This window comes from Euprymna scolopes, chromosome 23, assembly GCF_053919585.1.
Source record: "Euprymna scolopes isolate OS-2025 chromosome 23, ASM5391958v1, whole genome shotgun sequence".
NCBI lineage: Eukaryota > Metazoa > Mollusca > Cephalopoda > Sepiida > Sepiolidae > Euprymna > Euprymna scolopes.
The window spans coordinates 38834600-38861342 of NC_136504.1; the positions used below are offsets into that span (position 1 = coordinate 38834600).

Genomic DNA, 26743 nt, shown 5'->3' on the forward strand with positions numbered 1-26743 from the left:
ACTTTTTCAAGCATCTCAACGACTCCCTGCATGAAAAATACTTCAAAAGCTGAGACGATGCCGAATCGGCCTTCAATGACTATGTCTTCCAGAACTCCGGAATTCTATGCTAATGGGATAAATAAACTTGTTTCTCGTTGGCAAAAATGTGTCGATTCTAACGGTTCTAATTTCGATTAATAAAGTTTATTATGAAGGGAGTCATGACCTTTTGAAGTTGAACGTCAAAAAATAACATTATTTTGGCAACAATCTAATAATTGGGTAAAATCGCATTTTTCTTAGACGTTATAATAAACATTGTTATAAAATAGTAGTATAAAGTAGGCAGTAGGAGTCTACACACAGGGGACATAACTCCGAAACGACTATTTTAGATTACTTGGTCATGGCTGCAATGTTTGTTGTCTATCGCGATATCTCTTTTTTTTTTTTTTAATAAAAACACAATACCAGTTGTTCTACTCAATAAATTTTCGTAATTTTGGGATATATTACTATTTTCGACATGACAATTAAGTACATAATATTGTTTTTGATTAAAACGATGTTTTTTAAAAAATCAATCCATCAACTGTATCTTAACAAGCACCCACATGTCGTATATGAAAAAGTTGCCTACCTGATGTCGGTTCATTGCAATCGATAGTGATGAGAGAGTCAACAGGAATACTTTTAGGATCGTTGCTCAAAACACAAGAAATGCTTGTCTGTTGATTTACGTGAAAAATTACAGGAATCTCTGCCATTGTCGCATTATGATACAGATTGCCTTTCACATTAAACTCTTTTTCCACATCCGATAAAATTAATTCCTTACTCGCTTGAAACATTTCATATTGGTTGTTGTTAAGTAGATAACTTTGGGAAGTTACTTTTTTCATTTCTTCCTTCAGTTCAGTAAGACGGCGTTTTTTGGAGGCGGAAAACTCAATCACGCTCTCATCCGTTTCCATAGGCTTTAAATCAGAGAATTCTCTACGACGCTTCAAAAATTCCATCATATACGGAGAAATTTTAATGCTGATGGGATCTACCATCTTACAAAGAACAACATATGATTTTAATGCTGACGGAGTTGATGTTTATCTACAAAATAAAAATAAAAAAAGAGAAACAAAAAAAACGTCTTTTTCTTTCAATTGTATAATGCCGAAAAGTAAGGAAGATAATAAATCTAGACTTGTTCAGAGATTATTTGTGGGGTGGACCAGACAAAGTCATCTCCTATATAATAAAATGACTGCCGAAATTCCCCTCTGGATCAAAATATCATAGGTTTGCAACAGCAGATATCATATACAAATTCAATACATCTAGGCTAAAAGCACTATTGTATGTAGCTTTTGAACACCTATTGAGAACATAAAACAAAAAATAAAAAGCATGCGTCGCTAGTGGTTTTTATTATAGCCCATGTATGCATGTGTTTGTGTGAGTGTGTTCCAAAGAAATAAAACAACTTTCGTTGTTAAAATAATTGCAAAAAGAAATAATAAATATATATGATGGAAAGTTGCATTCTGTAATGTTTATATATATTTATTATTTTTTTTTGCAATTGTTTTAACAATGAAAGTTGTTTTATTTCTTTGGAACACACGCACACAAACACATGCATACATGGGCTATAATAAAAAATATACAGTTGTGCTCAAAAGTATTCGACCCCTACCAAAATTGTCTTATTTCTTTGAATGGATACTTCAATAATCTTTAAAACCTTCTTTAACGACTAAGTTCGAATAAACTGTATAGTTTCCAACAAAAAATAATAAAAAGTAATTAGTGCTTGATAATATAAATAAATTTATTTACAAAAATAAAAATATGGATGTTGCAAAAGTATTCGACCCCTTTTCATTAATACTTGGTTGAAGCTCCTTTGACCTTGATTACTGTAAGTAAACGTTTCCTATAACATCTAACGAGACTTCTACATCTGTCCACTGGAATTTTAAGCCACTCTTCTTGACAGTACTCTTTTAATTCAATCAAATTAGATGGTTTTCTTTTATGTACCGCAATTTTTAAATCATGCCATAAGTGCTCAATCGGATTTAGGTCTGGAGACTGGAAGGCCATTCTAGAACTTTCACCTTATTATTCTTTAACCATGCCTTAGTGCTCTTTGAAGTGTGTTTAGGATCGTTATCCTGTTGAAAGGTATACCTCCTTCCATGCCCCAACTGGTTCGCAGATGGAACAAGATTTTCTTTCAGTATGGACTGATATTTTACTGAATCCATTCTTCCATCGATTATGGTTAATCTTCCAGTTCCATTTATACTGAAACAGCCCCACACCATGATTGATCCACCTCCATGCTTAACGGTTGGAACGGTATTCTTCACATTATAAACAGTATTTTCTTTTCGCCAAACATAGCGTGCTGGTTGCGTCCAAATAGTTCCACTTTCGTTTCGTCTGACCAAATTATATTATTCCAGCAATCAATAGGCATTTCTAGGAACTTTTTTGCAAAATTTAATCGAGCCTTTTGATGAGCTTTGGAAAGTAAGGGCTTCCTTCTGGCAATACGTCCATGCAATCCGGCACGATTTAATACCCTGCCAATAGTTGACAAGTGTACATCTGAGCCAGCATTCTTCAAATCGTTCTGCACGTCCTTTAGGTTAGATTTAGAGTCTATTGAAACTTGTCTAACAATTTTCCTATCCCCACGTGTCGTAATTTTTCTTGGACGACCTGATCTTGGAAGACTTGATACAATCCCTTTTACTTTCCATTTTTTGATAATGGACATAGTAGTCGACCGTGGTATAGAAAAACGCTTGGAATTTTTTTATAACCTTCTCCAGACTGGTAGGCATCGATTACTTTCTTTTTAATGTCTTCAGAGTACTCTTTGTTCTTTGTCATAGTTGCAGATTTGTTGACGTTGAAAAATAATTTTTTTTTACTTGAAAAAATTATTCAATCATTCAATATGGCATTGGAGTTCAATTTGAACTGATTTTAGATACAGTAGAGTCATAAATATTATTTATAGGAAATAAATACAAGGTCAGACTAAAATAATAAACTTAATGACGCTTTTATTTAAACTTTAAATTAAAGGGGTCGAATATTTTTGCAACATCCATATTTATATTTTTTGTAAATAAATTGATATATGTTATTAATCTCGAATTACTTTTCCTCATTTATTGTTGAAAAATATACAATTTATTCATAATTAGCCGTTAAAAGCCGTTATGAAGATTTTTGAAATATAGATTCAACGAAACAAGAAAATTTAGACAGGGGTCGAATATTTTTGTGCACAACTGTATATATAAAATAAAAAATACTTAATAACTTAATAATCCTTTATTTTAATTCTTTATTTCTTCTTTATTTGGCCGGTTTTTTATCTGCAATTTCCGTTTTAGTGTTTAAATATTCCTATCTATCAAATATATCAATCTACCTACACATTCATATCCTATATGTATATTTACTTATATTTTACTATATGCATTTACTTACATACTTACTTGTTTGCTTTATCCAGAATTTGCTGATACCGGCCATTCTCTCCCCTTATATATATTTTTTTTCTTCATTTGGTGTCTTTTAATAACTCCAGCTGTTTATATTTTTGGCGCCTTTTAACGTCATCTTGTCTGGGTCATTTTTACATTGGCGTTTCTATTTTAAATCTAATTCAATCACCATTCAATTTTTTTTTTCTTCTTCACTCATTTTTTCTTAATTATGCCTTGCCTGGGCAGTCGAGTCTAACGCATATCTTATCTTTCTTTTAATAATATTATTGGAATTCTTTCCCTATTTCCTTGTACCTATTTGTGAATTATTCCACGGATTTCTGCCTTCTGGATTATTTTGGACCATCTTACAATTAAACGATTCCCTTGGATTTTACTTGTGCAAATGGAAATTTAACTAACTTTCTTGGATTTGCATTTTTGGATTTTATCGTCATTGAATACTTTACCTTTCACCTTATTAAAACAAACTGACCCACAGTAAGGCGTGGCCGAGTACAGCTAGTTAACAATAAAGCAATAAATATTGGGGGGTGGGGATATATAGAATACTCTCAGGTGTGAGCAACGTTCTAGGATGGTAGAGAGAGCCAACGTTCTTCAAATAAACTAGATTATTTTAGTATTGTTTCCAATTCCAAAAATGATGCCTTTTTTTAAAACTGAATTTTCGATTGCTGCTTCTAATGGCGAAATGACATAGTTTTTAAACTACCAACAAATCTAAAATGCATAGATCAAAATATGGAGTGCATTCATTTTACTTGCATGAAAACTGAATTTTTAAATAGTAGTTTCAAGTAAGATTCAGGTTTTACAATATCCTTTTTCAAATATATATTTAAATACTCGCGGAAAAGGTAAAATAAGTGCAGAAAAATTAAGAAAAAAAGGGGGGCTCCATAAAAAAAGATTAAAAAAAAAAAACGTTGATTTTTTTTTTTTTTATAAGAGCGTAAAAAATACTCGCGGAAAAACGGTTGTACCCATAAATATGTTTAAAAGAAAAATATAGCAAAAACATTTAGTTTATGCTTGCAAGAAAAAAAAAAAAACGTAAAACCAAAAAAAAAAAAACGTAAAACCAAAAAAAAAAAAACGTAAATGTTTGAAAATAAACAAGCATCAAAACATAAATGTTTGTAAAAATAAAACTTAAATATTTTTGCAAAAAAAAAAAAAAAAAAAAAAATGTTTAAAATTAAAATATAACAAAAACATTTTTTTTTTTATTTCAAGGGTGCCATTATATACATTTTGTGCTTCCGTAACTGGGTGGAAAGACAGTAACGAGTAACGCCACCTATAGTCAAACGGACGAAACAGGCTCTCTCTTTCTTCACGATTACCGTACAATATAACTTTTTTTTCGATATTTTCATTTTTGAATGCCTTGATTAAACTGTACAAGTACTAAAAAATGTCTTGATAAAGTAAAAAACAACAAAACAAAAAACGTTGTAACAAAAGAAATTGCAAATGGCTGCTTCATGAAACAACATAAATTAAATAAATACTTACCAAAACATGAAAAGTTAATATGTCTGGGTGGTGAAATGTTTCGACAAAAAGAAAACTGAAGCATTCAAGGCAAGAAACAAAATCGAATAGTAGGTTTTCTTTTAATCACAAATAAAAGTAAAAGTGAACATAAAAAAATTCCCCGATTTGGGTGGGTCAGCTTTTCTTAGAAGAAAATTACTTTCATTTTTTAAGTTTTTTTTTTTTTTTTTTTTTTTACACAGTGATCACCACTTATCAAGGCCCGGAAGCCACTCAGGGATAAGGGTTATTGCAAGTACATTACGTACATTACGTTAGTGTAGAGATTTGATGAAGTGTTTACTTAAGGGGGCGGTTCATTAGGAATTTGTTAACGTTGGACTTGAAGACATCCAAGTTGTAGTCAGGTGGGAAGCAGGCAGACGGAACAGAGTTCCACAGGCGTGCAGTTCTAAGAAAGAAGCTTTGTTCATGGAATCTACGTTTTGATTTAGGCACAGATATAGAGTGGGGGAAATTTTTCACAGTGGATTCAGCTAGACGGGTGTTTTTCGTGAAAGATTGGTGAGGGGGGACCAGAGATTGGAGTTCAGACGAGCACCTGCCATGGAAACAACGATAAAACAAGGATAGGCTCACAACGTCTCAACAGTAGTGAGATATCTTCTGGAGCGGTAGAAGGATCCTACCATCTTTCCAGCGACCTTGACAACAGACTTGATGTACGTGTTCCATTTCAGATCAGGAGTAAAGGTCAAACCCAGAATCTTGTCAAAACACGGGGCCTCACCCAGACGAGAGCCATCCATCACAATTGATGCCAGATGGGGATCAGAGCGTTGATGATGTAAGGATAGGAGTTTGGTTTTGGATGCATTAAAGGTAACCAGCCATGTCTTCCCCCACTGAACCACGCGCTCGAGATCAGAGGAGAGAGAATCAGAGAGAACTTTGTCATTTACAGCCTTTGATGTGTTGCCGTAGATGGTCGTGTCATCAGCATAGATGTCAACGAATGATTTAAGTATGTGTTTAGGGAGGTCATTGATGTAGATCAGGAAGAGAGTTGGGCCCAGGATGGACCCCTGAGGGACTCCAGCATTTATATTGCAGGCCTCCAATTTTTGTCCATCTACCACTACTCTTATGAGCCTATCGGAGAGAAATGATTTAATGATTGAGAAAACATTTTCAGTTATACCGTAGCTGGAAATCTTGTGAAGTAGACCCTTATGCCATACCTTGTCGAAGGCCTTTGATATGTCAAGAGCAATTGCCCTAGAAAGGAAGCCTTTGTCAAGAGATTCACTAATCCTGTAGGATATAACCGTCAGCACATCTGCGGTAGATCTTGCAGAGCGGAAACCATATTGTGTGTCACTAAGAAGGTTGTTCCTGCTGAGGTGGTTGACTATTTCTCTATTTAATATGGATTCCAGCAACTTACTCATAACACACAGGAGACTTATTGGTCTGTACTGAAAGGGAGATGACTTATCACCTGAATTCTTAAATACAGGGCAAACTGATGAGGTCTTCCAGGGAGTCGGAAAGCACTTCTCCTTAAGGCAGCGCTTAAATAGTTTCGTAAGTATGGGAGCAAGTTCTGGTTGAGTGAATAAAGTTTAATATATAACATTAACAATAATTTTTAAATGGGAAACAAAAATTAAAAGTAATTTAAAAATAAAAATAATTTAAAATAAGACATCAAAAAAGAATCAAAGTAAAGATCGACAGTAAAACATAAAGTCCTTGTTAAGATAGAGTCGGCAGATCATTTTTTTTTTTTTTTAAATAACGTGGTTTTAAGCAAAAATGACAGTACTTACTTGTCATGTTGAAAATAGTAATATATCCAAAAATTACTTCATTGAGTAGAAAATTATTTATATTTAAAAGAAATTTTTCTGAAAATTTGGGGGAAATTGCATTTTCCCTAGATGTGAACAATTTGAAAATTGCAAATACAAGGCACATACTGATCTCTATTTTTGCCACTGTAATGGCTGACATTTTGTTTTGTTTTGTTTTGGACCATAGCAATAGACTTCCTTTTTCTTTACTAAAAACACAATAGTAATTTGTCTACTTGATGGATTTTCATAATTTTTGGATATATTACTATTTTCGACATGACAATAAAGTACATAATATTGTTTTTGCTGAAAACAACATATTTTAAAAAATCGATCCGTCGACTCTATCTTAACAAGCACCGATTTTTGTTTGAATTCATATAAGTTTGAAATAGGTTAAACTTAAAATATAAACAAAGTTAATGATCATTTTTGTACAAAAAAATGTCATGTAATGTCGGCCCACTATTACGAATTCAGAATGGTGTTATAGAGTCCATGATATGAATAGCGTGGTTAATGCGGTGCTGGATTGAATCCCAACTTACTCGTGTCGGATAGGTGCAGAAAGGTCAAGGGTGACACATCAAACTTGATGACTTCCGTTGACAGAGCGTGCACCTGTGTTGCGAGACAGGTCAGTGAGAGTATTTTGGGTGCGAGCAGTTAACGTGAATTACCGCCCCCACACATACACCCATATAAACAGAAACGCACATGGGGATTTTTTATTTATTCATAGTCAGAGTCGAGAGTAGAAGAAAGTAGAAAGTCAAGTAAAGTTCAAGTTGATAGACCAGAAGAGTCAGAGGAAAGATGCGGTAGGTGTGTCAGAAATTTCGTGAAAATAGTGAATAATTCCACCCCATCTTTCCAAGCTTATAACTCCTCGAAAAATGTAATTCAAGCCCTAATTTTTTTTTTCAATTAAAGGAGCAAGGACCAAGATTTCATTAAAAACTAAAAACAAAAACAAAACCAACGCGGTTTTTTTTTTTTAAAAGGTTTTAAACTTCGGACTTTACAGGTAAATTTCTAAAAAAAAACAGTTCTTTTTTTTTTAATTTGAATACATTATTTATTGACCTTTTCTCTTCAATTTGTGATATATAAGACTTTGGTACATAAATTAATTATTTAATTTTTAATAGACATTTCAAAATGGGAGGCGTGAATTATTCGACCCCCTGTCTTTCCAAGCTTATAACTACTCGAAAAATGTAATTCAAGCCCTAATTTTTCTTTTTCAATTAAAGGAGCAAGGACCAAGGTTCCATTAAAAAAAAAAAAAGAAAAAACAAATAACGTGGTTTAAAAAAAAAAGGTTTTAAACTTCAAATTTACAGGTAAAATTCTAAAAAACACTACTTGTTTTTTGTTTTAAATTTGAATATATTATTTATTGACCTTTTCTCTCCAATTTGTGAGTAAATTAATTATTTACTTTTCGGTGAGTAAATTAATTATTTACTTTTTAATAGACACTTGAAAATGGGGGGGGGGTGAATTAAAAAAAAACGTTTGTCTAAAATATTATTATATTTGGTTTATTGGAAAGAACATAAAATTTCACATTGACCCTGAAAATATCGTAAAAATAGAATCAATAGAAAAATTTTGGTAGATTTTTAAAGTTTAAAAATTGAAAAATATTGAGTTCGGAAAATTCATTACTGTTTTAAAAAAAATAAATATTTCTATTACTTTTAAAACAACTTTAATAGTTTATTTTGGAAGTATAATCCATAAAGAAAATAAATAACCCACTTTTAACAGAGAAATTATGAGATTTTTATATTTTATTCGTAGTTTCGTGTTAGGGGTGTCAAAAATTCCTACAAAAATTCTGATACACCTAAAGCGGCAACGGAAACGCAAAAAAAGCTTGTGTCAACAATTCAAGGGGTCCCCCAGTTCACTTGTAGATGAAATAAAGAGATCTTTGCCAGAAAATCGGCATCGTGATTTTGTCTTAGACGCTCTTTACAGCTTATCGACCAGTGACGGGAAGAACCGTATCCCACAGGACCAAGATGACAGTAAAAAGATATGGTGAACTTTATTGCGTATATATGCACACATGCACATTTAAGAACTATACACAACTTAAGGGTCCTTTTAAGTAGTTCGACCACGTGTATAACCACCCAACTGTATAAATGTATAGATAGTTTCCAATAAGGTTTATCTAAAAAATAAGAAAAAAGAAAAAGAAAGAATATGTGTCCCTTTTTAGTTCACGTTATATACTGCTGGCAAAGTAAGGAAGATAATTTATGTAGACTTTTTTTCAGAGATTATTGGGGGGTTGGAGAGATAAAGTCATGAAAACAACAAATATTTGGAGGGAGGGGCTTTGTAGAGACATAGGATACTCTCAAGTGTGAGCAACGTTCTAGCATGGTAGAGAGAGCCAACGTTCTTCAAATAAACTAGATTATTTTAGTATTGTTTCCGATTCCAAAAATGATGCCTCTAATTTTTTAAAAACTGAATTTTACGCTGCTGCTTCTAATGGCGAAATGACATTTATAATTTTTAAACTACCAACAAAACTAAAATGCATAGATCAAAATATGGAGTGCATTCATTTTACTTGCATGAAAAATGAAATTTTGCACCAATTTTCGAGGTAACTTTTCAAAGAATGCAATTGATTTATATGGTTGCGAAAAAATGTTTAAAAATTAAACAAAACATTTTTCTCAAAAAAAAAAAAAAAACACCAACATCATGATAAACACCAACAAAAAACAACACCACCAACAACATGATAATGGCATTTAAAAAGTAAAATTAATTTATTTTATGCTGTTCATGGATTATTTTGTCCTTTTCTTTTTAATTATATGGTAGGATTTCATCCGAGGAATTTTATCTGGTGGGTTGTTGTCTGATACTCCTGCTTCCCTGCCTCCTCAGCATTACCAAACCTTACAAGACATGGATCAAAGTGTGCAAAAAAAAAAAAATATTGAACATGGTATTGATCTTAATTAAGTTATCTCATACAAGATGTTGTTTGTATATATATTTGAGTATAGTGTGATTGTCTAGGATGAGTAAATAAGCAGGGCATATATCATCTATAATAGACGGTCCTTACAATAATAGGAGAAAAATACAGTTCTCTTGGGGGGTGGGGGCTAACATCGGTCAACGAAGAAACATACCTTATCCATCTGGGTTGATCTTGATTTGAAGATTCGTACAACCTGAAGTCTTGGTTGTATCTACAGCAGCTTTATTTATCGATATTTCCTCATTGTAAAACTGCACACTGGTCTTAGATTTTTTTTTTTTTTACACAGGAATCACCACATATCAAGGCCCAGAGGCCACTCGAGGATAAGGGTTAATGGGTATACATTAGTCAATGTAATTATAGCATAGTAAGTAGTGGGAATTTTGTAAATTGGATTACTTAGGGGGCGGTTCATCAAGAACTTGTTTATGTTAGACTTGAAAACAATCAGATTGTAGTCAGCTGGAAAGCAGGCAATCGGAAGAGAGTTCTACAGGTGTGCAGTTTAATGCCTCATTCCCTCTGATTGCCAACTCTCAACTCTGACCGCCAACTCTTGACTAATTTCTACATGTCTCTCAAACCCCCCCCCCTCTAAATGATGTCACCAACATGTACCACCACACAACCTTCGTCTGATCTCTGTCACATAGTCACCCGTGTTTATTTTTACTTAGCAAATTCCTTTTCTCCTAAGTTTAAATTCCTGTGGACTATTTTAACCCTACCAGACCGAGTTACCGATATACCAGTAATTTCCGAAAATGCTATATACCGAGTTACTGCTAAACGGGTATTTTTCCGATCATGTGTTTTTGTTTTGTCAGGGAGTTAAAAATGACTCCCCAATCATGACACCTCATCTGACCACCTCTGTGCTGTGTGCATGGAGATACAACAGACAACACCCTGGAGTATCTCACAAAAATTACCCCCAAAAGAAGGTGAAGACAAGGTTCTGGTGCACCCACTGCAGAAAGTATCTGGGCATCAAGGAGGGCTCCACCTGTTGGACAGACTGGCACACAAAGGCTGAAAACTGGCGGTAGATGAAAGGCAAAAAATTACTAATGCGTTTAAATTTTTTTTCATAATTTTGCCCAAGAGGCCAGGCACAGGGGCAAATTGGGCTCAGTAGCAGAGGTCTGTTTTTTTTTTTTTATTACATTTTCACCCCAAACAAGGCACATTGCCACTTTGGTGTAGGGGGCTACTATCAGGGGAAACAACTACTGGGGTACTATGTAGGGATTTGGGCAGCAAGATGTTGGTTCACGTTGCACTTGAACTTCTGCATGTCAGTACAGTTGGGGAAGCAGTGACCTGGAATGGAATTCCAAAGTCTAGCAGTTCTGGGGAAGAAACTACCGGAGTAGAAAGATCTTTTACATCTAGGGATCTCTACAGTGTGGGGGTGGGATTTTGCAGCTTGTCGGGTCTGTCGAGGGTGTTCACGTCGTGGGGGCACAAGTGCTTGCAGTTCATCAGAGCATTCACCATTAAAATACTTGTAGAACAGGCAGAGGGATGCAACGTTTCGTCGATGGGACAGAGGCTGAAGCTTAGATGCCAGTTTAGGGCCTATCAGATTTGCGACTCTCTTTTCAAGGAGCGAGAGACTAGTAGCCAATGCACCAGCCCAAATATGACAGCAATACTCCATACATGGGCGAATGGTTGCCTTATAGAGGTACAGGATACTTTCGGGTGTTAGTAGTTTTCTAGCACGGTAGAGAGAGCCCACCTTCCTTGCAGCGGCCCTGACAATGCCCTCAATGTAATTGTTCCAACTCATGTTTCCTGTGAACGTTAGGCCAAGGAGCTTGAAAGATGTACTCTCAGATAAAGAGTCGTTGGCCATTGCTATAGGTGGTAGAGAAGGTTTCTTGTAATTATTGAAGGAAATTAGTTTAGTCTTGGCGGCATTGAACGTGACCATCCATTTTTATCCCCATTTCACTACTGATTGGAGGTCATCCTCTAGTGTTTCTGCCATTACTTTAGATATATGTTCATTTGTTTTCCTGTCGTGCCTGCTATAGAGTGTGGTATCATCAGCATATATACCCATCTCAGAGGCAATTTTGTCGGGGAGGTCATTTATGAAAATCAGGAACAGTAGAGGTCCAAGGATAGATCCCTGGGGCACTCCCGCATTTATATCATATTGTTTAGATGTACGACCGTCGAGGACAACCTGGATTTTTCTCTTATCTAAGAAGGATTTAATTATGTTAAGTATTCTACCAGTGATAGCGTATGATCTAATCTTCCTGAGGAGACCCTCATGCCATACCCTGTCAAAAGCCTTAGATATATCTAGAGCTACCGCTCTGCCCTCTCCCGCTTTGTCCAGTGAATGGTATATGCGTTCAGAGATTACAGTTAGGATGTCTACTGTGGAACGGGCTTGTCTAAATCCATATTGTTGGTCGGTCAGAAGTTTAGCATCTGTAAGGTGCTGAACTAGAGCATGGTTAATTAAGGTCTCAAATATTTTGGCAAAAATTGGGAGGAGGCTAATAGGGCAATAATTTAATGGGTCAGTTCTTTCGCCAGAATTCTTGAATACTGGTACCACAGAAGCAGTTTTCCAACAGCCCGGAAAGCAAGATTCATTAAGGCATTTGTTGTAGAGTTTGGAGAGAACTGAAGCTACTTCGGCTTTGGTAGAGTTAATGTTACATATTTTCTAAAGTAAAATACTTTTTCGCTTTGATAACATTCTTTCTGATATTCAAACATTCTTTTCTTTGTTATAGAAATATTTCTAACCTAAACACTAACAATCGGCCATGCAACAGGCTGACCGGTATATTCCGGGAGCTAATATAACAATAGTTTTTTTTAATTTTTTATTTCAAGCAAATCAAATTTTACGACTAAGCAAGTCATAGTGTCAGCCATGATTAAATCCGATTGAATAAAAAGGGGGACAATTCAAATCGAGGTGTCGAGATGAAAAAGCAACCTTATGTTAAATACGGTTTAGTAGTAAAATCGCTAAAAGTCGTAAATTTGATTTTCTTAGTTTTAAATAAAACTACTTGATCGAGTTACGTGGTTTTTGGAATATGACATCTTTGTTATGTAACGAGTATGTACATCATACAGACTTTTATGTATTTTCTTGACTTTTAATTGCCGCCATATATGTCAATCTGAATAAACACCTTTTTTTTTTTCAATAGAAAAATCCTTGTTTTCAAGCAGAAAGTAAAAAAAAAAAGAAGTGTTTTAACAAAATAAATTGCAAATGGTTGTTTCATGAAACAACATAAATTAAATAAATACTTACCAAAAAATGAAAAGTTAATATGAGAGGTGAAATGTTTCGACGAAAAGAAAACTGAAGCTTTCAAGGCAAGAAACAAAATGGAATAGTAGGTTTTCTGTTATTCACAAATCGAAGTGAAAGTAAAAATAAAAAAGCATATTTTGCAGACCTGGGTGTTCTTCCTCTAGGCAACTTGCTTTTCAAATCCCACTTTTCGACCCCTGCATCACATCTTCCTTTCGTAGGAGAAATAAATAACTTCACATGTAATCGCCTAAATAAAAAGTAGAATCTAACTTGGGAGGGGTGGGGCTTTACTTCAATATTTATAGAAATAAAAAAAAAAAAGAAAAGAAAACTAAAAAAAAAAAAACGATTTTTGGTAAATTTTTAGCTTACCGGCCCCTTGACATTCATCTTTAATTTGTCGACTTTTTAAGGTTTTCGCATACGCTGAGAACGAATATCGAATTTATTTTTTGCACAAACACACAATTATCCGTATTTGAAGACATTCAGTATCCAACGCAATCCCTATCATTTTTAATGGCGGCCGTCTTGTTTTCCGATAATGAAAAAACGCCAAAAGAGACTAAGTATGCTACGTGTAACTGGAATCCCTCCTCCCCATCACCGGCGTTGGCGCAAAAAAAAAAGTAAGGTTTATAGGACAAGGGAATGGGTAAATTCCAAGAAATCTTGAGCGAAAGGAAAGAACGTAAAAAAAAAAGACCACAAATTAAAAAGCAGTATTTAGAGTAATATTTATTAAAATAAATTAAAGGTAAATTAGTCCTCGCGCGAAAGAGCAAGACACAAAATGTTTTAAATAATAATAATAATAGAATAACAATAACAAAAACTTTCGCTGGCGAGGACTACTATTGGACCGTAACCAGTTATACAGCCCTCTTGAAATTTTCATCTCTATTTTTCTCGTTATGTACTGAATATTTGTTAATGAAACCTATATGAAATATGTTCCGTATTAAATTTTAAAGGTTTTTCTATTCTGTGCGAGCCTTTTTCTAGCCTCAGACAAAAACATGCATTCACATTTCAAGCTATATTTCTTGTTATATACATACGCGCACACAAACATACGCGCCCACGTCCACACACGACTATGTATGGAGCACGAGCTAACAGACCGTATGTACACATTCTCACTCTTTCTCTCTCTATCTACTACTGGTCCCTGAGAACACCTTCGCGTAGCTGACTGCTAACTGATGTCAACTCTCTATCCACTTTTTTTTGTCTACACGCTGGACTATCATTCCAATTCCCACTACAACACTCATTTCTCTTCCCACGCGTGAACAAACGATAGTGACCCGAACTTGAGATGAACACACATTTCCTTATATTCATACGCGCACACAAACATACGCGCCCACGTCCACACACGTACATATATTCACGTTCGCGTACATACTCACATTCATGTGTATATACACACACGCTAACATACACACATGTACGCGCACACGCATGGACAACGTCACTTCCGCTTTCAAAGGAAATCCACACATGCGCAAAAGACCACCGGAAACAAGTATAAAACAAAGAGCAATGACCGGTTTCTTTCCTTTAGAATCAGCTCTCGACCAAATTGAATCTTTACCTTTATTTTTAAAGCCTATAGTAAAAACATTTTGTTTAACAATTTTCATGCCTTGGATGAAATGCTTTTCTAATTTGTATACATATGCACATGGGACCCGAACAAAGTCGGGTGGAACTGCTAGTATATATATATATATATATATATATATATATATATATATATATATATATATATATATCTTGGATGAAATGCTTTTCTAACTTGTATATATATATTTCATTTAATATACTATATCTTGGATGAAATGCTTTTCTAACTTGTATATATATATTTCATTTAATATATATATATATATATATATATATATATATATATATATATATATATATATATATATATATATAAATAATTGAAAATTTTATATCTATATCATTAATTGCTAGATGAAAGATAATGTTTTTTAAATTGCAACAAAATGTACATTACATAAAATAAATCCAAGGTAATTTTTTGATTCAATTTAAATTAAATTTTTATACCTTACTTTGTAAAATGTATAAAAGTGTACTTTGAAGATAAATAAATTTCAAATTAAATCTTGTACCTTTATTTTTAAAGCCTATAGTAAAAACGTTTTGTTTAACAATTTTCATGCCTTGGATGAAATGCTGTTCTAAGTTGTATTACCTTTCGCTACAACAGAACACCGACCACTAATTTAAAAAAACAATTTTTTTTTTTTTAGGGATATTCAATGTTGCTAGCCACAAATCTGATAATCAAATCCGTCGCAAATTTACGGGTTGCATGGTATTAACCCCTTTTAATTGATCTAAAAAAAAAAAAAATAAGAAAAAAATGAAGTTTTCACGAGCGGTTTACGAAGCATATTTTATGTTTTTCGTTCTTTTTTTGGGGGGTATTCAATTATAGAACTTGTGTAGTTTAACAAATTTTTCTGCAGTTTAATTAACCGTTTTCCATGGAGGGGCGGGGACGGGTGTGTTGTGACGGCCGCGGCTCTCCATAGAAAAACTGTTAATCAAACGGCAGAAGCACCTGTTAAACTACACAAGTTCTATAATTGAATATCCCCTCTGTAGGTGTGTCAGAAATTTCGTGAAAAATATTGAATAATTCCACCCCGTCTTTCCAAGCTTATAACTTCTCGAAAAATGTAATTCAAGCCTTAATTTTTTTTTCAATTAAAAGAGCAAGGACCAAGGTTTCATTAAAAAAAAAACAAAAAACAAACAACATGTTTTTTTTTTTTTAAAAAGGTTTTAAACTTCGGACTTTACAGGTAAATTTCTAAAAAAAACACTACTTTTTTTGTTTTAAATTTGAATATATTATTTATTGATCTTTTATCTACAATTTGTGATATATAACACTTTGGTGAGTAAATTAATTATTTACTTTTGAATACACATTTCAAAATGGGAGGCGTGAATTAATTCGACCCCCTGTCTTTCCAAGCTTATAACTACTCGAAAAATGTAATTCAAGCCCTAATTTTTTTTCAATTAAAGGAGCAAAGACCAAGGTTTCATTAAAAAAAAAAAAAAAGAAAAAACAAACGTGTTTTTTTTTTTTAAAAAAAAAGAAAAAACAAACAACGTGTTTTTAAAAAAAAAAAAAGGTTTTAAACTTCGGACTTTACAGGTAAATTTCTAAAAAACACTACTTTTTGTTTTAAATTTGAATATATTATTTATTGATCTTTTATCTTCAATTTGTGATATAAAACTTTGGTGAGTAAATTAATTATTTACTTTTTAATAAACACTTGACAATGGGGGGACGTGAATTAAAAAAAAAAAAAAACGTTTATCTAAAATATTATATTCGTTTTATTGGAAAGAACATAAAATTTCCCATTGACCCTGAAAATATCGTAAAAATTGAATCAATAGAAAATTTTTTATAGATTTTTAAAGTTTAAAAATTGAAAAATACTGAGCTCGTAAAATTCAATTAATTTCATTACTGTTTTAAAAAAAAAATATTTCTATTACTTTTAAAACGATTTTAATAGTTTATTTTAGAAGTATAATCCATAAAGAAAATAAACAACCCACTTTTAAAAGAGAAATTACAAGTTTTTTTTTTTTATATTTTATTCGCAGTTTCGTGTTGGGGGTGTGAAAAATTCCTACAAAAATTCTGATACACCTACCCCCTCTCCCCAAAAAAGAATGAAAAATATAAAATATGCTTTGTAAACCGTTCGGGAAAACTTACTGACAGCAATATTTTTACTCTTAAATAAGATGAAAACTTTTTATTCTATGAACAATATTTCTTGTAATTCAAAATGTCCGCCATGTATTTATGCACCTTGCGAAACGTCAAGTGACTAAGCGTGTACGCGCATTTTAGTAAGAAAGTTAAAAAAAAAAAAAATGAATATAATTACGTGAAAAAATTAATGTAATTAAGAAAGTGAAAAAAAGATTGTCCATTTCGATATCGGGAAACCGGAAAATATCCGGAAGGATGAGGTGGGTCATTTCGACCTTGAAGCCGAAAACTGTTTTGGGGGCCATGTTTTGGCTCGTTTGGCTCTTTTTGGCGTTTTTTTCCTATATGGCAAACAAGATGGCCGGCAGCTAAAACAATAGTGATTACGTTGGATACTGAATGTCTTCAAATATGGATAACTACTTGTTTGCGCAGAAAATAAATGCGATATTTGTTCTCAGCGTACCCGAAAACTATCCAAGTCGACAAATTAAAGGTGAATGCCGAGGGGTCGGTAAACTAAAAAGAATACCCGATTGTTGTTTTTTTTTTAAACTGTTACTTATAATAAACTGTTAATTAAATTATACAAATGATTATAATCTGAATAATGTTTTTGGTGCAAAAATGGTCCACAAGTAATCTTTTTTACTATAAAAATCTGAAAAGAAATAATTATAATGTACGTACTTGTCACTGCATGAAAATTGTCATATTCAAAAAATCACGTAAATCGATCAAGTAACTTTTTTTTTATTTAAGAAAATCAAATATTATGAGACATTTTATCGAAAAAAAAACTTCACGCCATCTTGTTTTTGAATGATGATACACTGCTACTGCTCTTATTGGGAATGTTTGGTCAGCCAGGGGCAGACAATCGACCGTCCACGCTATAGAAAAAAAAAAACTTGGAAAATTCAGACATTTATAAGTTTTTGAGGATGTTGAAAAAGAAAATAACGTTTAAAATTCCAGCAAACGAGTAGTTTCTAATATATGAAGAAATATTAGTTTAAAGAAAATGGGGGATCACTTTTCTATAATAATTTAACGTATAATGATCACCTACTTTATGGCCACCACTAGTGTAAAACTTGAATTTACGCTGCTGGAATACACATTTGCAGAATTTTTCTTGGAGGAGCGTCAACGTGTGGGTGCTCAATTTGCGTAAAATTCTTCACATCTTGGAAACATTCCCAATAGGTGTCGCTAGCAGTGTATCATTCAAAAAAACAAGATGCCGTGAAGTTTTTCTTCGATAAAATGTCTCATAATATTTGATTTTCTTAAATAAATAAAAACTACTTGATCGATTTACGTGATTTTTGGAATATGACAAATTTACGTGATTTTTGGAATATGACAGATTTTTTTTCCAGATTTTTATAGTAAAAAAGATTACTTGTGGACCATTCATAGACTTGCACCATTTCTCCCCCTTGCTCTCAAGGAGAAAGAAACTGGGTACTTGATGAGGAGTGTGGACCCTACGGAAACGTTTGCATTGCATTCCACGAATAATCGCTCTCTTCAACGGACATGCGCAGAAGGTTTTCAGTTCAGTGGTCTATTGAATTACGTCAAATACAAATTGGAATAAACAACTAACTTATATCGGATTTATATAACTTTTTTCGTGCGCTATTTTATTTTATTTCACCACTACATTTCTTTCACTTTTTTTTTTTTTGGTAAATATCCAGATACGCTACTACAGAACACCGACCACTCTAATTTGTTTTTTTTTTATATAGGTAATTGAGGTCGCCGACAACGAATCTGACAGTCAAACTTGGGGCAAATTTACCGTTTGCATGGTATTAACCCCCGAACCCACGAATAACTTTCCACCATTTTGCAGCTTCCGTTTACGCTACCCGCGTGCGCTGCAGCATGAACGACGGCTTGCTTCTGCTTCACCTAGCAAACTGCCTTCTCACATGGCATACCAATAAAAAAATTACGGACTAACATTTTTTTTAATGACTTACAGTTAAAGAAAAGTACAACAAATTGGGGGACTTTTTTTTTTTTTTTTGTCTCGCGTAGTTTAATGTGGTTTACAAAAACATAAGCACCAAACATCTTTATGTTTTTCATTCTTTTTCTGCGGGAGGGTGATTCAATTATAGAACTTATGTGGCTTAATAGGTGCTTTTGCAGTTTAGTTAAACGTTTTTCCGTAAGTAACGCACCGACATTTACCAATTAGAACACCATTTAACATTTTCCGAAGATTTTACTGCGTACATTGGGGGCACGAGCGGATGGGGGCGGATGTGATGTTGGGGCACGCGCGCCCCAACATCACATCCGCCCCCCCCCCCCCCGCTCGTGCCCCCAATGTACGCAGTAAAATCTTCGGAAAATGTTAAATGGTGTTCTAATTAATAAATGTCGGTGCGTTACTTACGGAAAATTTGAAAAAATCTATGTTCCAGGTAAAAAAAAACAACAACAAAAAAAAAAAACACACATAAATTACCCCCCCCCCCACTCCAACTTGGAGTGCTTTCCTTTTCTTGTTTTATTTCTTTTTCAGCTAATTTTAAATTTTCCATCCAAAAAGTGCTATAATGTATTTTTGAAAATTAGAAAATTCTATGTCCTGGAAAAAAAAATCCCCTCCCCGCAACGTAGTTTGCTTGGTGAAGCCGTCGTTTATGCTACAACGTGCATGCTGCAGCATGCGCGTAGCATAAACGGAAGCTGCAAAATGGTGGAAAGTAGTTCGTGGGTTCAGGGGTAAATACCATGCAAACGGTAAATTTGCCCCAAGTTTGACTATCAGATTCGTTGTCAGCGACCTCAATTACCTATAAAAAAACAAATTAGAGTGGTCGGTGTTCTGTAGTAGCGTATCTGGATATTTACCTTTTTTTTAATCGAGCGTGTTTTCTGTTTTCACTTTTTTTTTTCTTTGAGTAAGTTTCATTTATATACTTTTATTTTGTGCGATGCAATATGCATTATGCATTAGTGTTTTTGACAAACATTGTTTGTCCTCATTTAGTTTTTATTATAATTTTTACTCCCCTCGGGGGAGAAAATGAATTGTACTGTAGAGAAAAATAAATGAACATACGAAGAAAGTTGGTCTTTAAATACTTTATATTGCATTTAAATTGATCAGAAGAAGTTCTTTTTCAAGAGCACGATAAATCAATTTGGCATTTTATTTGGCTTTTTTTTTGGGGGGGGGGGGGACTGAAAAAGTTTTTCATGTCTAAATAGACCACTGAAAACCTTCTGCGCATGTCCGTTGAGGGGGACGATTCGTGAAAGGCAAACGTTTGCGTAGGGTTCACACTCCTCATCAAGTACTAGAAACTGTTTTTTTTTTGATAAAGTAAAAAGAAAAAAGTTTCGATGAAATAAATTGCAAATGGCTGTTTGAATTAAATAAATACTTACTCAAAAAAATAAAATAAAATGAAAAGTTAATATCTCTGGAAGGCGAAATATTCCGACGTAAAGAAAACTTTAAAGTCAAGAAACAAAATGGAACAGTATATTTTCGTTTTTTCACAAATCAAAGTGAAAGTAAAAAATTCCCCGGTTTGGGTGGGACAGATTTTCTTAGAAGAAAATTACTTTCATTTTTTAAGTTGATATTTTAAGTAAATAAAGTTTAATATATAACATCAAAAATAATGTTAAAATGGAAAACAAAAATTAAAAGTAATATAAAATAAAAATGATTTAAAATAAAATATAAAAAAAAAAAAAGGCCAAAGTAAAGATCGACGGTAAAACATAAGGTCCTTGTTAAGATAGAGTCGACAGATTTATTTTTCTAAATATGTGGTTTTAATCAAAAACAGCAGTCAACAAAAACAACTTGTCATGTCTAAAATAGTAATGAATCCAAAAATTACGAAAATTCATTAAATTGAACATTATTTATAGTTAAAAGTAATTTTTACGTAAAATTAAGGGAAATTGCATTTTCTCTAGATGTGAACAATTGTGAGATTGCAAATAAAGGGGGCACACTTAACTCCTTTTTCGCCACTGTAATGGCTGACTTTTTGCTTTGTACTGCGACCGCTGGCGCTACGTATGGCTGGAATAATACAACGCTCCATAATATGCATGAGGGAAGAACAGATGTACATAATTTTAAGACGATGGCAAAATTGTTAGAAAATGGCCTCCGGACTATAGTGGAATGGGGCCGCAAATGGATGGTAACATTTAATGCTAGTAAAACTAAGTTGTTCTCCTTTAATAATTACAAGACGCCTCTCCAACCCCCTATATCCATGACAAATAGCACCCTACCTGAGAATTCTACCTTCAAACTCCTTGGCCTAACATTTGCTGGTAAATTCATAGAGGACATTGCAAAGGCTGCTGCAAAAAAAGGTGGGTTCTTTTTATCGAGCTAGAAGACTATTCACACCTGAGAGTATCCAGGATACTCAGTATCCTGTACCTTTATAGGCCACCATTCGCCCATGCATGGAGTATTGTTGCCACATCTGGGCTGGTGCATCTACCACTAGTCTCTCCCTCTTAGATAGGGTCCAAAAAAGAGTTGTCAATTTAATCGGTTCCACTTTATCAACTAAGCTCCAGCCTCTGTCTCTGCATCACTGTGCCTGTTTTACAAATATTTCAATGGAATGTGTTCTGATGAACTTGTTTCACTTGTACCCCCTCAACGTACATATCCCCGACAAATCCGCTTAGCAATAAGATCTGACTGCTTAACTGCTGTTGTTTCTAAATGCCAGAAAGCTTTCTATTCTAATAGTTTCTTCCCTCGGACAGCTAGACTTTGGAATTCCCTTCCTGCTACCTGCTTCCCTGGCTGTACTGATCTGCAGAAGTTTAAATGTAACATAAACAAATATCTTGTTAATCTTTCCTATACATGGCCCCAAATAGTAGCCCCTTACGTCCAAGTGGCGATATGCTTAGTAAATTGTGAACATGAGTAAAAAAAATAAATAAATAAATGATCGGCAGGAACATTTCACAGCGATCACTGCTTTGAAACGCCTACGCATATGAAAAACGCGTAGGAACATGACGTTGTGATGCGACCACATGCACACATAAAAGAAAAGGAACTATGTTATGCTAACAGGCTGAAATATGCGAGAAAGCCTGTATATAAAGATTAACCTGCCAAAATTTAAACAGTGAAGAAAACAGTTCCACAAGTAACCATCACCGCTGCCCGTGGTTTTTACATACGCTGGACTCTGTCTATTTAGACGTAAAACAACATCGCCAAGAATGCCACAGATCAGACAACGTTTTCTCTTCAATTTCATCAGCGCAACCTGTGCTCAAAGAAACTGCTTCTCCAGGAGACGTAAAAACAACCGTCATGATTTTACATACGATACAGAGGAACTTCAATACCCAGCATGGAAATTTACCACATATAACTAGAACTCACTCCTCCTTTTGAATATTCTTATTTCTACCCCCCCCCTCCCACACACACAAATGCGAGCGCATTCGCTTCTATGATTTATGAAATGTTTCTCTCCAAAATAGGCACATGGACTTTAAGCCCTCGTGCACTGCAGCACTCTTATCATAAAAAAAAAAAAAATCCGTAATTTGAAGTTTCGTGTTGTACTCACAAACTCCTCACTTCAGTAATCCTTCATTATGAATATTCTACACAAGAAAACACTTTTGTTGCAACAATTTAAACTAATTTTCCTAACACGTAAATAAATGTTGTTTATATCATGTTAATACAGCGATTTCGTGTCGAATGTCGTCTTTTCCTGAATTTATTTTTTATTTCTTTACTAGCAGGGATACCCGGCGTTGCCCGGGTGTTTAGAGGTGTGCGTGGGGGTGGGGGGAGTTAAATCAAAACAAAAGAATAAGCGAAGTGATAACCCTGTTTAAATAATATATATATATAAAAAAAAAAACAATGTTAAAACTTCTTAAAAAAAATCGTTGCCTGGGTGTGTGTGTGTTGGGTAGGGGTTTAAAAAAGTTTTGGTAGGTAGGTAGGATCGAACCCGAAGCTTTGAGGCGAAAGTGGAAAATAAAGTGTGAAAAAAACCTGACACGTTACCCGCTCGGCCAGCAAGGAAGAGTAACTGAAACACATTTGAATTTATTTAAGTATAAAAAACGGAATTGAATTGACAGGTACACGATTTTAATGAGGTCAAATAGAAATACTGCAGTTAATTTTTAGTGCGAGGCATTTCTTTTTGGTTTATTTACCCAACTTTGGCTGATTTTGTTCCCCAAGATATTTGGGGGGGGGGGACCAGCTCCCCATAAAAAGGGGATTGTCCAAATTGAATAACAATTGTCTGATATAAGAAGTTTCCCCCACATTGATCAAAAGCTGATTGTTTTCTGGGCGTTCCCAGCACGATTGCCGGGAACAATGCCTTAGCTCCAAATTAATTTCACTTTTATACGAAAAAGCCGAATGAACACAACAGGGGCTGAAATAGCAAGAATTTTGTAAAAATCGACGTAAATAAATCTAGAAACGACACACGTTTGCAAATCGTTAAATTATGATCTAGGAGGTATACAAACAGTTGTAAGACACAGTAAACCCCCTCTCCCCGAAAATCCTTGTCAAAAAAGCCTTTCTTGGACATATAAAAATGCACGGGCCACATTTGCTTTTTATATATATAGACTAGTGGAGGTGCCCGGCGTGCCTGAGTGCTTGTAGGTGTATGTGTTCGGGGTGGGGGTGGGGATAAAGCAGAACAAAATGGAAACTTAACCCTGTTTAAATATAAAAAAATGATGTTAAACTTCTTTAAAAAATTTTTTTAAAAAACCGATTTTAAAAATGGAAGAAAAAAATCTTTTGTAGGTGTAAAAGAAAAAAAAGAGGGGGGCAGGTAGGCTAGAACCCAGAGCCTTGAGGCCAATAGGCTGACAACATACACCTCCGCTACGGCGACGGAAGCAATTTAATTTAGCAATTAAAAAGTGAATGAGTTCAAATTGAGGTCAAACATCACACTATTCCGCAGTTAACTATTTCTGCAAAACAATGTTTTTTTGGTTTTATTTTTTCTCTCCTTGTTATATTCCTAAATACTTAGGAAATAAAGACAAACGTGAGTTACACCGAGTGGTATGTGTAATGGGGTTTATTTATAATACAGAAACGTAAGGCTGCTCGCCTAAGGTAAATAGAAGTACATAGTAACAAGTATGGGGAAGAAAGTCTGATAATCAACACGTAAGACTATCCGTCTTACTGCGACTGCTTGTCTGCCGCTGTCTGCCGCTGTCTGCCAAACAGTCCAATATATATATACAGTTTGTAACCGGTGTATAGCCAGTTATGTTCCTTCACAACACCTCCCCCTGAAGCTGAAATCTTCCTGATTTTAGCTTAAATACCTCTTCCTTTTAGGGTCAGGGCTTAATCTCCTGGTAACTTTTCTCTTTCTTGCGCTTTTCCTTCTGGTCAGCGTTACCCGGGGTAAAGGTTTCTGTCCAGCCCGTATGGTCGGTTCAGGCGAAATATTCATTGTTTGCGGAACACACGCTGGTTTTGGTATATCAAAAATATCGCACAATGTTTCCATTGGTGTCTCTTCCACATTTGGAGACAGTCTGGGACGTATTTGATTTCTGTGTCTTTTGCAGACAAAACTTAATCCTTGGATGGTATAGACCATGCTCCCAATCCTTTTTTTGATAATACCTTCAACCCACTGATTTCGTCCATTTTGAAAATTTTTGAAATATACATTTTCACCTGGGGAGAAGCACTTAGTATTAAGGTTTTCTTTTTTTGAAAACTTTCTTTTTCTCTGGTAGCAGCCTATCGAAGACAGATCTTATCTTTCTTGCAAACATTAGCTCAGCCGGGGAAGAATCGACATTATTATTAGGATTTGGTGTCACCCTGTAAATTGCTAAAAATGTTTGAATACATTGTTCGTCTGTGTCCGTAGTAAGATTTTTCTTAAGTGCCCTTTTAAACGTATCTACAAATTTTTCGGCCAACCCATTCGATCGTGGATGGTACACAGGTGTTGTCATATGTAGAATATTTAGTGAGTCACAGAATTCTTTGAATTCATGAGCAGTAAATGCTGTTCCATTATCGCTCACTAAGGTTTTTGGCACTCCAAAACGGCTAAAAATTTCATTAAGCGCACTCACAGTGTTTTTTGCTGTTGGATGTCTAAACTTAAATATTTCTGGCCATTTTGAAAAAGAATCTACAATAATCAAGTAAAAATAACCATTTATAGGTCCCGCATAATCAATATGCAGACGTGACCAGGGTAGGTCCGTCTTTGGCCATGGCGTCGTTTTTACTGGAGGATCTCGAGCTGCTAATTGACATCCTCTGCATGTCTTGACACATTTTTCAACTTCCTTGTCCATACCAGGCCAGTACACATATCCTCTCATAAGGGATTTCATTCTCGAAATGCCCGGATGACCTGTATGAAATTCCTTCAGAATTTTCCTCTGTAACGTTAGTGGAATTACGATCCTCTCACCATACATGAGCACATCTTCACAGATGGAAAAAGGCGTTGTTTGATCTACCTTTTTATTTTTTTTTATCCATCCCAATTGATTTTTCATTTTCTTAATGAAAATGTCATTTACTGCCTCTTTTTTTATTTTTTCGAAAGTTACCGGAAGTTCACGTATCATATTACACATTGAACTTGTACATTCACTTTCGTCTTTAAGCGCAGCAATTACCGTTTCTTCGAAACTTTCGCTTCTTTTAGGGATCAACCGTGATAATGCATCTGCGTGTCCTAACTTTTTTGAGGATACATGTTCCATCTTAAACTGATAGTTTAAGAGGGTTACAGCCCATCGCTGTAATCGATTCGCAGTATGTGTGGGAATGCCTTTCTTTGATCCAAATATGGTAAGTAGGGGTTTATGGTCGGTTTGCAAAATAAAAGATCGTCCATGGAGAAATCGATTGTACTTTGTAATTCCAAATATTATCGACAGCGCCTCTTTTTCAATTTGGCTGTAATTTTTCTCCGCTGCAACCAACGTTCTTGAAGCATGGGCGATAGCTTTTGTCCTACCATCCTCATACTTGTGAAGTAATACAGCGCCAACACCGTAATCACTGGCGTCCGTTGCTAGTATTAGTTCCTTTTCTGGATTGAAATGTGCCAATGTTAAGTCTGACAGTAGACATCTTTTGATATTTTGGAAAGCAGATTCACATTCCTTATTCCAGTTCCATTTAACACCCTTTTTCAGTAACTCGTTAAGAGGAGCTCTTAAATTATGTATGTTAGGGATGTAAATTGCATAGTATTGAACTAATCCCAAAAACGATTTTAATTTTGTCACTGAATCTGGAGCAGGCATCTTTTCAATTGCTTCAGTCCTTTGTGGATCCGGTCTTCGACCCTCTTTGTCGATTATTTGACCTAGATATTTAATTTTTTTCATAAAAAAATCGCATTTTTCTGGGCTCAATTTAAAACCAAATTCCTGTATTCTTTTGAATACTTCTTTTACATGCTTCTTATGATCTTGCAAATTTTCACTTTTAATTAGGATATCGTCAAGGTAGGCCATTGAAAATTCCAACCCTGCCAGCATCGTGTCCATAATTTGCTGGAAAATAGCAGGAGCAACCTTTAATCCAAAAGGAAGCCTCTTTAGCTTAAAAATGCCCTTATGAGTATTTATGCCTAAGTATTTGGAGCATTCATCGCTGATCTTAATTTGCAAGTAAGCATCTGAGAGGTCTATCTTAGAAAAAATTTTTCCTCCGTTAAG

The 26743-nt window shown here is 34.5% G+C and overlaps 1 protein-coding gene across 6 annotated transcripts in view; it reads right to left on the minus strand.

The window, feature by feature from the left end:
* The window catches only part of LOC145245843 (uncharacterized), a 98278-nt gene extending 77742 nt beyond the window's left edge, over nt 1-20536 (minus strand). For 2 of the 6 annotated variants that reach the window (XM_080107501.1, XM_080107498.1), the window contains exons 1-2: nt 5034-5187; nt 623-1089 (exon numbers count right to left, since the gene is read on the minus strand). In XM_080107501.1, coding sequence (XP_079963627.1) covers nt 623-1040 — 418 coding nt within the window. In that variant the 5' untranslated portion in view covers nt 1041-1089; nt 5034-5187. Of the gene's footprint in view, nt 1-622; nt 1090-5033; nt 6604-13197; nt 13428-20410 lie in introns of those variants that run through there. The other 4 variants (XM_080107499.1, XM_080107500.1, XM_080107503.1 and 1 more) reach the window with 4 other exon arrangements.
* Nucleotides 20537-26743: the final 6207 nt, after the last annotated feature.